General features: G+C 36.5%; 1 protein-coding gene across 39 annotated transcripts in view; it reads left to right on the top strand.

Annotated features, from left to right (window-relative positions):
• The window catches only part of Nrcam (neuronal cell adhesion molecule), a 509,489-nt gene that overhangs the window by 445,842 nt on the left and 51,228 nt on the right, over positions 1 to 12,419 (top strand). For 38 of the 39 annotated variants that reach the window (XM_060392024.1, XM_060392124.1, XM_060391962.1 and 35 more), the window contains 2 exons: positions 4,585 to 4,716; positions 5,294 to 5,372. In XM_060392024.1, the coding sequence (XP_060248007.1) occupies positions 4,585 to 4,716; positions 5,294 to 5,372 (211 nt within the window). Of the gene's footprint in view, positions 1 to 4,584; positions 4,717 to 5,293; positions 5,373 to 8,444; positions 8,506 to 12,419 lie in introns of all 39 variants that reach the window. The other variant, XR_009594569.1, reaches the window with a different exon arrangement.

Genomic DNA, 12,419 nt, shown 5'->3' with positions numbered 1-12,419 from the left:
ACTGTTATTCAGAGTTTACTAGTAAAAAAGTAAAGTTTTAAAGGGAAGAGAAATGTTCATATAAAATAATAATAATTAGTAATAATAGATATTTGGTGCCAAGAAAGTAATCTCTGCTTACTCAGATTGAAACAGGGGCCTTTCGATCTGTGTTAATTCTAGGACTCATACATTCATCTTCTGCTCAGTCATGTCATTTATTCTTAAGGAATTATTACATACCCTTGTAGAAACCAAAGGCAAAGATGGAGTGTTGTAGTTTTATTAAAAAAACATGATTTTAAAACCATTTTATATCACTTAAAAATATTCACCCAGGAAGAGTTTTAAAAAGAGAAACCAAAGTTAATAATGAATAACTTACAAAACAAGGCTTTCTAAATATGCTTTAAAAAAATCCCATCATTCTGTTCCTTCTATTTCATATTCATTGCATATATAATCTAGGAAATGTATTAAATATAAAAGGGGAATTCTAAACAACTCAGCTCTGTAAGACATTTGCTTGTTAATGATAACGGTTAATTTCAAAATACTAAAAGTTTGTGTAGACATACAGCTAGAATATGAGCAATAATACAGCATTTAATCAGTCTACTGTACAATAGGCAAGAAGTTTTTTCATTCCATACTCACAAAATCTCTCTAAAGTGGGCATCACTGCTGTCCACTTCCACCATGTGTCAATTTGAAGAACTCGCCCCAGTCACAACTGCAGTCTGGTAGGGCTATAGTATGGTATAGCTAGCATGTTTGTCCATCAAAGATGTCTCCTTTAAACAAAAACATCTTTTCTTCAGGGGTAGATGCTTGCTACCCCAGTGACAAGTGTTAGTCTTATTCAAGATGAGTAAATGAGTGGGACATTGTTGTGTGCCAGTGATGCGAGTTATTGTCACCTTCTACATAATCTACATAACAACAACAACCAAGTGTTGATATAGTTCTAGTAATGTCCCCACCTCCTCCCAGGGGGCAGTGCTCTGTTCTTAGGACTAAAGGAAGCACTCCATGCAAACCTTTAATCTGCTGTTCTGGCTTCCTCTCAACACTAGGTTTTGAGGGGTTACTGGGCTACCACAGGCTACATCCGAGCAGAGGTTCTAGGTTATATCTATACATGGCCTTGGTTGAATGTCAGTCTCAGAAAAGACCCTGTGCCCAGATATATTTGGTCCTTGTGGAGCTCCTATTCTTTCCCCATCATACTAACTCCCCTTCTTTCATATGATTTTCTGTACTCTGCTGAAGGTTTGGTTATGAGTCTTAGTGTCTGCTTTGAAACACTGCTAAGTAGTGTCTTTCAGATGCCTTCTGCGGTAGACTCCTGTCATATGTTCAATGCACATCTCATCTGTCTTTCTAAATGAGGACTGATTATCTTACCCCGTGTCTACTCTCTTGATTATCATTTTTAGGTGTATAGATTTCATTATGTTTATCATATCTTATAGGTGTATATAAGCGAGTATATACCCTGTTTGTCTTTCTCCTTCTGGGATATTTCACCCAGAATGATCTTTTCTAGATCCCAGTATTTGCCTGCAAATTTCATGATTTCCTCCTTTATGATTGCTGAGTAGTATTCCATTGTGTAAACATACCACCATTTCTGTATCCACTCCTCCGTTGATGGACATCTGGGCTGTTTCCAGGTTCTAGACAGGACATTTTTATGTTTGTGAATTCTTCATAAATATCAATCATATGTCTCACTCTAAGATTCGGAGTACCAAAGAACACTGTACTCAGAGATCTCCCACCATGCAGCACAGACTCTTCATGTTACAACAAGCAAAATGAGAACAACAGACTGTTCCGAAATGTCTAGGAATCAAGACAGACCTCACTCCTTTGCCTTATTTTGTATTTGCATGCTCCTTTTATGTTAGTTTAATTTATCAGCTAGTAGATAATTCAAGCAATACATGCATATGATTTAACTATAGAAATTCTAGATGAGAAGGAAATCCACTTTCATTTTTCAACTAATATCCACATATATGAGCTACTTTTTTCTTTTCTGTGACCTGATGAGACATAACTTAGTGAAGAAGGATTTATTTCAGCCAGTGGTTTGAGAGTCTAATTCATCATGATGGGAAAGGATGATGGTGGAAGTAGCAAGTGGCTATTGCAGCAGGAGCCTGAAGCTAGTTGTTCATGTCTTGATAGACCAAGAATCAGGCATACAGTATTGGGAGGACCAGGAAATAAGACACAAATTGAACAAATTCCTTCAGCAAGGCTTCACCTCTCAAGTATGACAACCTCTCAAGAGAACCCTAACTGGGGACCAGGACATGAGCTTTTCGGGATTCACTTCACAGTCAAACTCTTTGAAGCTCAGATCCAAGAACAAAAAAGCCCAAAGATTTCATCTTTGTCTGTCTGTCTCTGTCTATGTATGTATGTGTGTCTGTATGTATGTATGCATATACCTGCTCACTTGTTGTGAGTAGCTATTCTTAAATATTGGATTGTAGAAAAGCCAAATACTGTTTTTCTTTGATATAGAAGCAAAAATTCAAAGCTAACGTGAACATCTTTGGTCAGATTCCAGGGAACAATTAGTTTTGCACAGCTACTCATGGGTAACTGCTGGGAAGGAATTCAGTTCTGAAAGTATCCATTTGTGTCAGCACTAACACTTGAGCATCTTGTATTTTATCTCATCAGTCTCATTTGATTTAATGAAAGACACAAATGCTGAAACTACTTATAACAATGCAATATTATCAAGGATTCTCATGATTAAAATAACTTTTGCCATGTAGTTTTGGGCTCTGTTTGAAGAAAGGCATGCAAAGACCATGTGTAAATTATTAAGATTATATTGCTGAAGAGAATGTAATGAATTTTTCAAACATTTTACAAACTTTACCTGTCCTGGAATGGAAAATCCCCAAGGAAGTTTATCATATTCAGACATTTGTGAATTTGGTGTCTGGCCATATTTTCAGGAATGCATTATATCAGGACAGTTAAATAGCCTAGTGGCATGTTCACTAACTAAAGACAGACAAACAGACACAGTTCCCTTCTCGCTCTTAGAAAAGCTCTTGTTCTCACCCTCTCTGGCCTTGGGATTATTACAATTCCTACCTCATAGGACTGTTGTAAGGGTTAAATGAGATCTTGCCTCCAGTATGTTCCTAGCATAGAGAAATAAATTGTTAGCTGGCATCATTATCATCCCCATGATCACCACTGTGGCATGTGTATGAAAGCCAGAGCTGTTTTTACACAAGTTCTACATGTTCCTGGTTACAATACAACTCAGAACCCCTCTGATTAATGAGGCATAGGGGGCTGTTTATAAAAGGCTTTTGGCCTCTGTTTTATGTTCCAAATAATATATTTTCACCTCCAATTTATTTCTTAAACATTTCTCCAGACATTTTTTTTTACATCCCACTTCACACTTGATTTTGACTATTTCATCTTTTCCCTAGATTTTCTGTAGCGAAAGGACACAATGAAATGTTACTTCATATGGGAAATCTGGGATACACATGCTTATTTCTGCATGCAGAGGTCACACATATCTAACCCTATAGTGAAGCACTTTCAGAGGAAACTCAGGTTAAAAGCACAATATAGGCATGTGTATAAAAGCAAAAGAAGAAAACATTTTTGTTGCTTATGGTTAAAGAAGAAAAAACAAAGGAATTTAATAAAGAATTCATGCAAACTTACAAGTCCTTGTGGGCATATCTGAATAGCCACTGATGCTGCACTTTGTCCCATGCAATTGACACTTTTTCATAATACCTAAACTTAGGAGCTTTGTGTACTATGAGTAGCTGAATAAGTAATTCCACATCATTTTGTATACTTGTAAATGAGTATTTTCTCTTCAAACTGTTCACTTACTCCAAATAATGGTTCTATTGATCAAAATATATTTTAAGGTTCTTTGAATAATAGAGCCCAAACAATAACAAATACTGGCCCTTTGACAGCAGATTTGACATTCTCAGGATTTTCATTCAGAATCTTGGTGTTTTGTAAAATAATAATGCTGGCGTTCTGTGGCTAGGTTTCTTGCATGGTCCATTTTCTTTTCTTAACAGATTTCTAAAACACTGAAAAAATAGCTTCAGCATTCCAGTGACATTTTCACCTCCCAAAGTCATTTCTTTTGAAGGGAAAATACTCCATTAGACGTATATATTCTGGTCTGCTTAAAATTCAGTTTTATATTAGCATACTTTATTTTATCTCCAAAATAATAGATTTTACTTGGTTTGGAACTGTACTTCTATTGAGAAATATGTACTTGAAGTAACTGTGAACCCAGGGATTATCAGGATGCAGTAGCACTTATTCTTACTAACATCAAGATTTCTCTATTTAAAATTTTTACATAATAAAAGTTTTTCAAAGTTGAGTATGTAATTTCTCATTGATGATTGGCAGATTCCAATTTAAAGTCCTGTGAAAGGTACCTAAAGGCTCATATACTGTGGCATTGTTTGTTTTTTTTTTTTGTTTGTTTGTTTTGTTTTTAATGAAAAGACCAAAACAGATCTCATTTTGATATTAACCTATTCCCACTGATGCCATTGATTTGTTTTGTAGCAATGGCAAGCCGGCAAGTGGATATTGCAACCCAGGGCTGGTTCATAGGTCTAATGTGTGCTGTTGCCCTCCTCATCTTAATTTTGCTCATCGTTTGTTTCATCAGAAGAAACAAGGGTGGAAAATATCCAGGTAAGAGGGATTAAAAATGCTTTCTAGTGCTACAGAATTATATGCTAAACTAAAGAAAGCCTGCTTCCTTAGGTTCCAAAAGGGTTATGAGCATTGAAGTAGCACCGAAAGCCAGTATACAGGAAAAGAAGAAGCCAGCATGTACACTTTTCCAGAGGGAATACAATAACCTGTGTGACATTACATTATGGTCCCTATATAGTTGATGTATTTATATCTTACTTACCTGACAATTTATCATGTGATTAAAAACATTAAAAATCATTTTAAAACACTGCAAAATAATATATTTACAAAATGATTTGTTATCGTCAATACACTAATTGGATAATAGAAAACAATAACAAGAAACTTAAAAATCATTTCTTCAACAGGAAAAGACTGATATAGCCTGATGTGTTAATAAGCATTAATTTAGTAAATATCAAAGCACTTTCATAGCCACATTAAATACGTAGTTACACAGCATCTACTCATATAGAGATTATCTTTGCTCTGCTGTCTCTGCTCAGCAATGCAAACTTTGAACAAGGAAGTTCAGGATCCATGGATAATAATGTCACTTCAAACTTTTCAGTTAAAGAAAAAGAGGATGCTCATGCAGACCCCGAAATCCAGCCCATGAAGGAAGATGATGGAACATTTGGAGAATACAGGTGAGCCCTTGTTCCTTCCAGCCCAGCCTTCCCTGCCCCACTGAACACTACCCTTAGACACTCCATGGGTTCTGACAACAGAAACCAATGAGCAGTGGGCCCTGCCTGGCAGTTATTACTTTAAAAACACATCCATGTCAAAATGTATCCATCTTTCTTGATTAAAACATTCTTGGTAAAATATTCCATTCAAAAATAAAAATTGTCATTAAAAAAAACTCCATTGTAGTCATAGGTTTAGAGTCAGAATAGAAGCTATTCTTTTTCCGGAGACGCAAGCTGTGTTGTTCAGCAATTTCATTGTGTTGCAGTGAGAATGAGAAGGACTCTGCACTGTTTGCAGTGTGAGGTAAATGTGTGTTTATAAAACCAGTGTTAGCAAGACTATGCTCTGTTTTTCTTTTGTTTTATTTTTGAGATTGAATCTCATTATGTACTTCAGGCTGGCCTGGGATTCACTACATAGACCAGGCTGACTCCAAAATCATAATAATCCTATCTCAGTGTTGCAAATGCTGAAGTCATAGTTATGAGCCACCATGGCCATTGTGGGGGGCATGGGGTGATGTATATGTATGTACTGGGGACCAAACCCAGAGCTTTACACAAACTAAGCAAGCACTGTACTACTGAACTGCACACTCAGCTCCAAGATTTATAAAATGCTTTTTCTTAAATACCTGTCCCTCTGACTTTTAGTCAAAAATAGGAGTAGGTTGTTTTAGAAACTGTTCATTATTGAAAACTATCACAGCCACTCATGTAGCCACTCACAGAATGTCAATAATACATTATTCATTTAACTTAATAATTTAGCATAATCTATATACTTTTTAAAGTCTCTTTAAATGAAACTATTATTACCTGAATACCACACGTCTTCCACAGAGAGAAATGAATATTTTAAACATCATTGAAAACAGAGTAAGTTTATCATGTATTTAATACCCTAAGATAAACTCTATTTAAAATTTCCTTTTATAATTTAGCTTCTTGATGACATAAAATATAATCTTCTAAATATGCATGAAGCTCAAGCTGTGGCTTTATTTTTGATAGAAAAAAATACTTTTGGATGAGATAAAGATTCACTATTGTGATTTTCAGGTCCCTTTATAGATAGGTATTTACATCAGGTCCTGCCTTCCTCGATAGCTCTTTTTTTGGTATTTCCATGTTAGTATGTAATGCCAATGTAGGAAATGTAAAATGGGTTTAGAAAAACTGTATATTTCAGTAGAAATTTTCATAGCAGTGTCTATGCAGTGTGAGCATGCCTGGCCTCCAGTATCTCAGCACCTAAGCTCCTCCCCTCTTCAACAGAAAAAGCCATACTTTGTAAAAGCTCTTGGAACTTCTACAGGTCATGATATCAGAACAACATCTTGCAATGGTTATCTTGATGTCAGACATTGGTTCTGGGGCTATAAGTGTTTAGAAACCCTAGGCAGCACCCACCCACTATGGCCAGTTTTACATAGTGCACAAGAGCCTCCCCAAGCAGCTGCATTACAGCATGGAGGAGTAGCAGTCTTCACTGGTATAACTCACTTTTCTACCTGTTTCTCCCATACACAGGTGAGCTGATACTAACTAAAGGACACCCTTGTAAAGCTCTCATGGCTGTGACCTCATACAGAATATGCACACCATTCCCTTGTTTTTGATATGAAGCTACATCTTCAGTATAGCCTGGAAAGATATTTATTTGCATGAATTAGAAATAAGCCATTGCACTTCATACATTCTCCATATTGTGATGGATTCATATTCTTATCATGCTTAAACGAATATGGCAATGTACTGCTCACCTCAAGGTCCTCAGAATATCAGTTTGCTATTATATCTATTTGAAGCCAGAATCCAGAACAATGTAACTTTGGGTAGCTATGCTAACACTACCACTAAACCTTGATTGTGTTTTATAACCTAGCTTGGAATCAAAAGGCTATTAATGTTTTTTTTTTTCAACTCAGCCATTACCTTTGATTCCTTTATGATGCTTCATATTTATAGGTCTCAATTTTTATCATCAGGACAGAGTTTCAGGCATCAGAATATCTTTGGAGGTTTCTTTTCTAGTTCTGTGCTCTGTGTGAGTGACTCAACAACTTCGAGAATGATTCTCTCTTCAGAGCAGTACATAGCAAATGTCTGGCTCTTATCGTCATAGTCACTATTTGGTTTAGATCTACCGGCTCACATTTCTTTGTCTTAGCATTAATTAATTCATGTGTGTGCTGTGTCTGTGGAGCGTTTTCAGTTGGCTGTCTTTGGCTTTTGCCAAAGTTTCTCAAGATAGAAATTTTCCATTTGGCCCTATTGAATATAGGCCCAATTGGCACAAAGATAAAAAACTTGTCACACATGTAATGGCATTGATCCTGGGCCAAAGGAAATAAAGTTCTGATGGGTGTCTTCAACTCAAAGTACAATTCAGTGGTGTGATTTTGAGTGAAGTTTAAAGTTTTTGAGGAAGGTTCTTCATGGGCGATCACATCTCCCAAATTCCTGGACATTTATTTTGCTGATGTGATCTTGTCCTCAGATTTTTCAGACACTTCTGGATTATTCCCTTTGGTTCTTTCCATTTAGGATTTTTTTTAATCTGAGAGTCATAATTAATGAAAACAGTTCCAACTTTATTTATGGAGTTTTTTGTTATATTGGCACATTTGAGTATTAGTCTCTTCACTAAATCACCGGGGTCCTTTCTCTACTTTGCACCTTGTAGAAGCTTTTAGCTCTGTCTAACTTACTGATTCATAGTCTCCTGCATTCTGAAAATGAACTATAATGTTGGTCTCATACTGACACACAATTAGGACTATTGTGGAACTCTAAATTAATTGCATTTGTGATTTGCACAATCTCCAGCCTGAGGATGGAATAATTCTACCTTGTTGGCTCTAAGCCAGACAAAAATGTCATAGTGCAAAGAGGGATAGAACTTATATAATGGCCAAATTTGATTTCTTATATATCCCTATACCCTTACTCCAGCACCCACCCCTAAGTAGCTACGCTATCCCAGAAGCCTGCAGCTTTCTTTATTTCTCTTTAATTATACAGACAGTAGGATCTGCCTCCTTACTAGCATATAGAAAAATCAAAGAAACAGTGCAGCAACTATGTAAGTATTTCCTTATTATTTAGCTGTGTTCTCTCGAAAACAAGAGTGAGCCTAGGTTATGAACCATATGCCTGTGCTATGTGAACTGTGATCTGCCGCTCAAATAGAGGATTTTGCCATGGGAATCTTGTCATTCATGTGGCCGTAGCTCTGTTGACAGCTTGCTATCCTTTGTTCAAAGCTTAGCTGATGCAAAGCAGTGTTGCATTTGTTACATACTTCAGGCTTATTGTGCTTACAAATATGAACTGGTCATAAGCAAAATAAATAATGATGAACTGTGCCAGCATAAAGTATGGGTGCATGGTTGTTAATAACACTGTTGTGTGGTTAGGTCCTGGTAGGATGCAGGAAAATAAAATGTAATTACTAGATTTACTTGCTGTTGCTCATTTTTATTTTATTTCATGGGTGTGAACTGAGCACTGCCAGGAAAGAGATGAACTCCCTCTCAGTGTGGGGGAAAAAAAAATAACAAAACCAAAAAAAGATGCTTTCCCTGCCATTATAAAATTAAGAAGGAATGCATATTTTTAATATCTCTTCTATTGTAATTTTAATATGAATTTATCCAACAGATGTTTATTGAGTGCCTACTCTATATCAGACCTTAGGAATACTAAACACGATAGACGTTAGTCCCTCATTGGGAGTTTATAATCTAGTGTGGCATACAGAGACATGACAATGACTTGGTGGGTGTGTGAAAAGTGTCATTTTCTCATCATCTTTCTTGGTACTCCCTGGGAGTTTTCAGTAGTAGCTGTGGTAGCTCATATCTGTACTCCTAGCATCTGGCAGAAAGATGAGAACTTCAAGGTCATCTTCAGCTACATAGAAAATTTGGGAGTGTTAGGCAAGCTTGGGCTACATAGAACTCTCTTTACGAACAGAAGAGGAAGAGGACAGAGAGGATGAGAAAAGGGAAGAGGGAAAGGAAGAAGAGACAATAGCTGTCCTTACCATTACTGCTTGTTATAAGCAGAACACTTCAACATTGCCCATCAAAGATTCTTTTCACTATAGTTTTCATGTAGGGATCCTTAACCAGATTAATGAAAACACTTCCTTTTTCTAGCATATTAGTTTTTCTCATGAACCAGTGTTGAACTCTATCAATTTTTTTAACTCTACTGTGATGATCATAGTTTTTTTCTTTCTACAAAAGTACAAATTGTAAATTTTATTTATTGTATTTTCATACTAAATCATAGTTGCATTCTTAAACTTGATCCAACTTGGATATATTATCTCTTCAGTAATTGGCTACATTAGGCTTGCTATGGGTTCAGGTTTCTTTGTCTATGTTTATGAGTTGTACTAGCCTATAGCTTTACCTTTTAGTGTCATTTTTGTTGATTTTGCATGTAATTGTCATAAAAGTCTCATAACATTATTATAGAAGTGGTGCTTATGACAGGTACAAACTTTAATGTGCCCAAACCTAACTTCAGATCTTCACCTGAGCATGCTCTGCTGCTTGGTGAAAAGGGAAAATTCAGGAATCCTGGTGCTATAATCTTCCCTGTTACACCCTAACCAATCCATTAGAAAGTCCTTTTTGTTCTACTTTCAAGAATATGACTATAATCTGAGCATTTTGTATAAACCTCTTCAAAATTCTATTCCAGTCCAAACTACAGCCATCTCTCTCCTCAATGATGGAAGTGATCTTCTGACTCTAGTGCAGAGCTTTGCAGACTCACACTTATCAAGAGCCCCTTGTAAATATTTTAGACTTTGCAGCCCTCATATTCTTAGCTGGAACTCTGTGATTCTGAAAAAAATGAGACATAGGCAATAAATAAATCACAAATAGGTATGGCTCAAGTTTTCCCAGGTTTACCAACCCCTCCTCCCAGGGGCAGGCTACTGTCAACATTTGATAGCAGAGTTGTGATTTTAGGGTAATATAGGTCAGGCCACAGTGCTCCCTCATGGAAATAACCCCCAGGCCTTCTGTCTCTTAAACAGAGGTTCTTCAGTGTCCATATAGCCATGACCTACAATTGCCACTTCCTATTACTCTTTCTTACTCACTCCTTCAATTCCAGCCACAGAAAGCACCTTGCTGTTTCTAAAATATTCCAAGGCAGGACTGCCCCTGCCTTGGAACATTTGTCCTGCTTGTTGCTTTTGCTATGATTGCTCTTTCTCTAGTCATCTTCATGACTGCTTTACCCTTAGATCTTTGATCAGATGATATTTTTAAACAAGTCCTTCCCTGGACATCATATGTCAACACAACCTTCTTCTATAGCACCTTCTATCCTCTTTACTCAGATTCTCTGCAGCCCTGAATGCCTGAAGGAAATAATTTTCTGTACCATGTTAGTTGTTAACTGCATTTTAGTTCACTGGATATAAAATTGGCATTTTAGTCTGTGTTGCATGTTACTATGTCCCCAGTGCCTAGAATGCCATCTGCTTTAGAGTAGGCACTCACTAAACATTAGATGAAGGGAAGACTGGATTAATGAATGGATCAAACAAATGCCATAATGAACATGATCTATGATGTAATAATAAGTGGAACTCAGGTGGCAAAATTCTGCTTATTATTGGACTTTTCAGGGAAATAAATATTATATGTATTCAAGCAAAGTGTGGAAGTTCACACCTAAATCTCAAAGATGTTGTATAAGATGTTTTTATAATAGGTTGGGTTCTTTTGGTGTTATGACCTTTGTATGTTCCCCCCAATAATCTATGATTTCACCAAGTTCTATAGATTGCTCAAATTGCAATGTGTACTTGTATATTATCTGAACAGGTCATTTTTGATAGCACATGAAGTTTTGACAAGTTCTTCTTGGAGAGAAAAATAAGAGATATCTAGTAGAAAGTATCACTGAAAGAGACAGATGTATTTATCTTTAAGTATTTGTAGCTTGACTAGAAAAAAAAAAACCAACAGTATTGTCCATAGTGATCTTAGCACCAATCACTGTTAAAACACTGCACTTATGATGACCCCTTTGTCACATCAAGTACATCAAGGCATTTTGTTCAAGTATTATATGTCATTCTTATTTTTACCGAAGGTTGTTACTACTAAATAATTTTTTGCTGTTCTTTCCCCAACTACCTGTTAAGGAGTCAGTCAGTATACCTAAGGATGTGACCATGTTAGTGAATGATCTTAAATTCAATGACCTATGTGACCATGTTAGAGGACATTATTAAACACAATAAATATTCTTTTGCTTTCAGAAGGTGTGCTTAAGGGTTCAACAAAAAGATAAGCAAAGTAATAATAAGACTCCTATAATGCTCTGGGAAAGTGCATGCCTTGGATCCCCTCCATGTGTGCACAGCACAGAGGAGAGGTGAGAAACAGGTTAAGCAGAAGACAGGAAATATTTGCTTTTGTGAGTTTGGAAGCACCCCCTTTACGGCTTGGGGGCATGCCATTTATAGTTCAAATATATTGCTTTTAAGGTAAAGTGTTTCTCTTTCCAAATTAATAAATCTTTACTCATTGACCAAAAATTTTTTAGGAGAAAAGTAATCCTCTGACCTATCAGTATCAGGACTGTGCTTTTCCTCTTAGGCTATTCTCATTTGTTTCCTCTGCCTCCTTTTAATGGATTTCTAGGTCTTTTGAAAGGTAAGGCAGAAGTTTACAAATCTGGCCTGCACTCAATAACAAAATTATTTGAACTGTAGGATTTTGCTCCTCCTTCTGGCTCAGGAAAAACAATTCGTATTTCATATGTAACCAAAACCATGCTCCATTCACATCCAAGGAATCAGAGATATTCCACTGTTAATATACTAACTCCCTGCTGCCCTGAGCTCCACCTTGCTCCTTTGAATTGAATCAGTGATAGTTTTCAGCTATCTTCAGCCTCCCCCACCGTGCTTGTAATTGTTCTTGGATTGGTGTCAAAATCTCTCATTTAACTTAGCAT

The sequence above is a fragment of the Meriones unguiculatus genome, chromosome 1, assembly GCF_030254825.1.
Source record: "Meriones unguiculatus strain TT.TT164.6M chromosome 1, Bangor_MerUng_6.1, whole genome shotgun sequence".
Lineage (NCBI taxonomy): Eukaryota > Metazoa > Chordata > Mammalia > Rodentia > Muridae > Meriones > Meriones unguiculatus.
The sequence above is the reverse complement of the archived record's forward strand: the minus strand, read 5'-3'. Positions and strand labels throughout refer to the sequence as shown.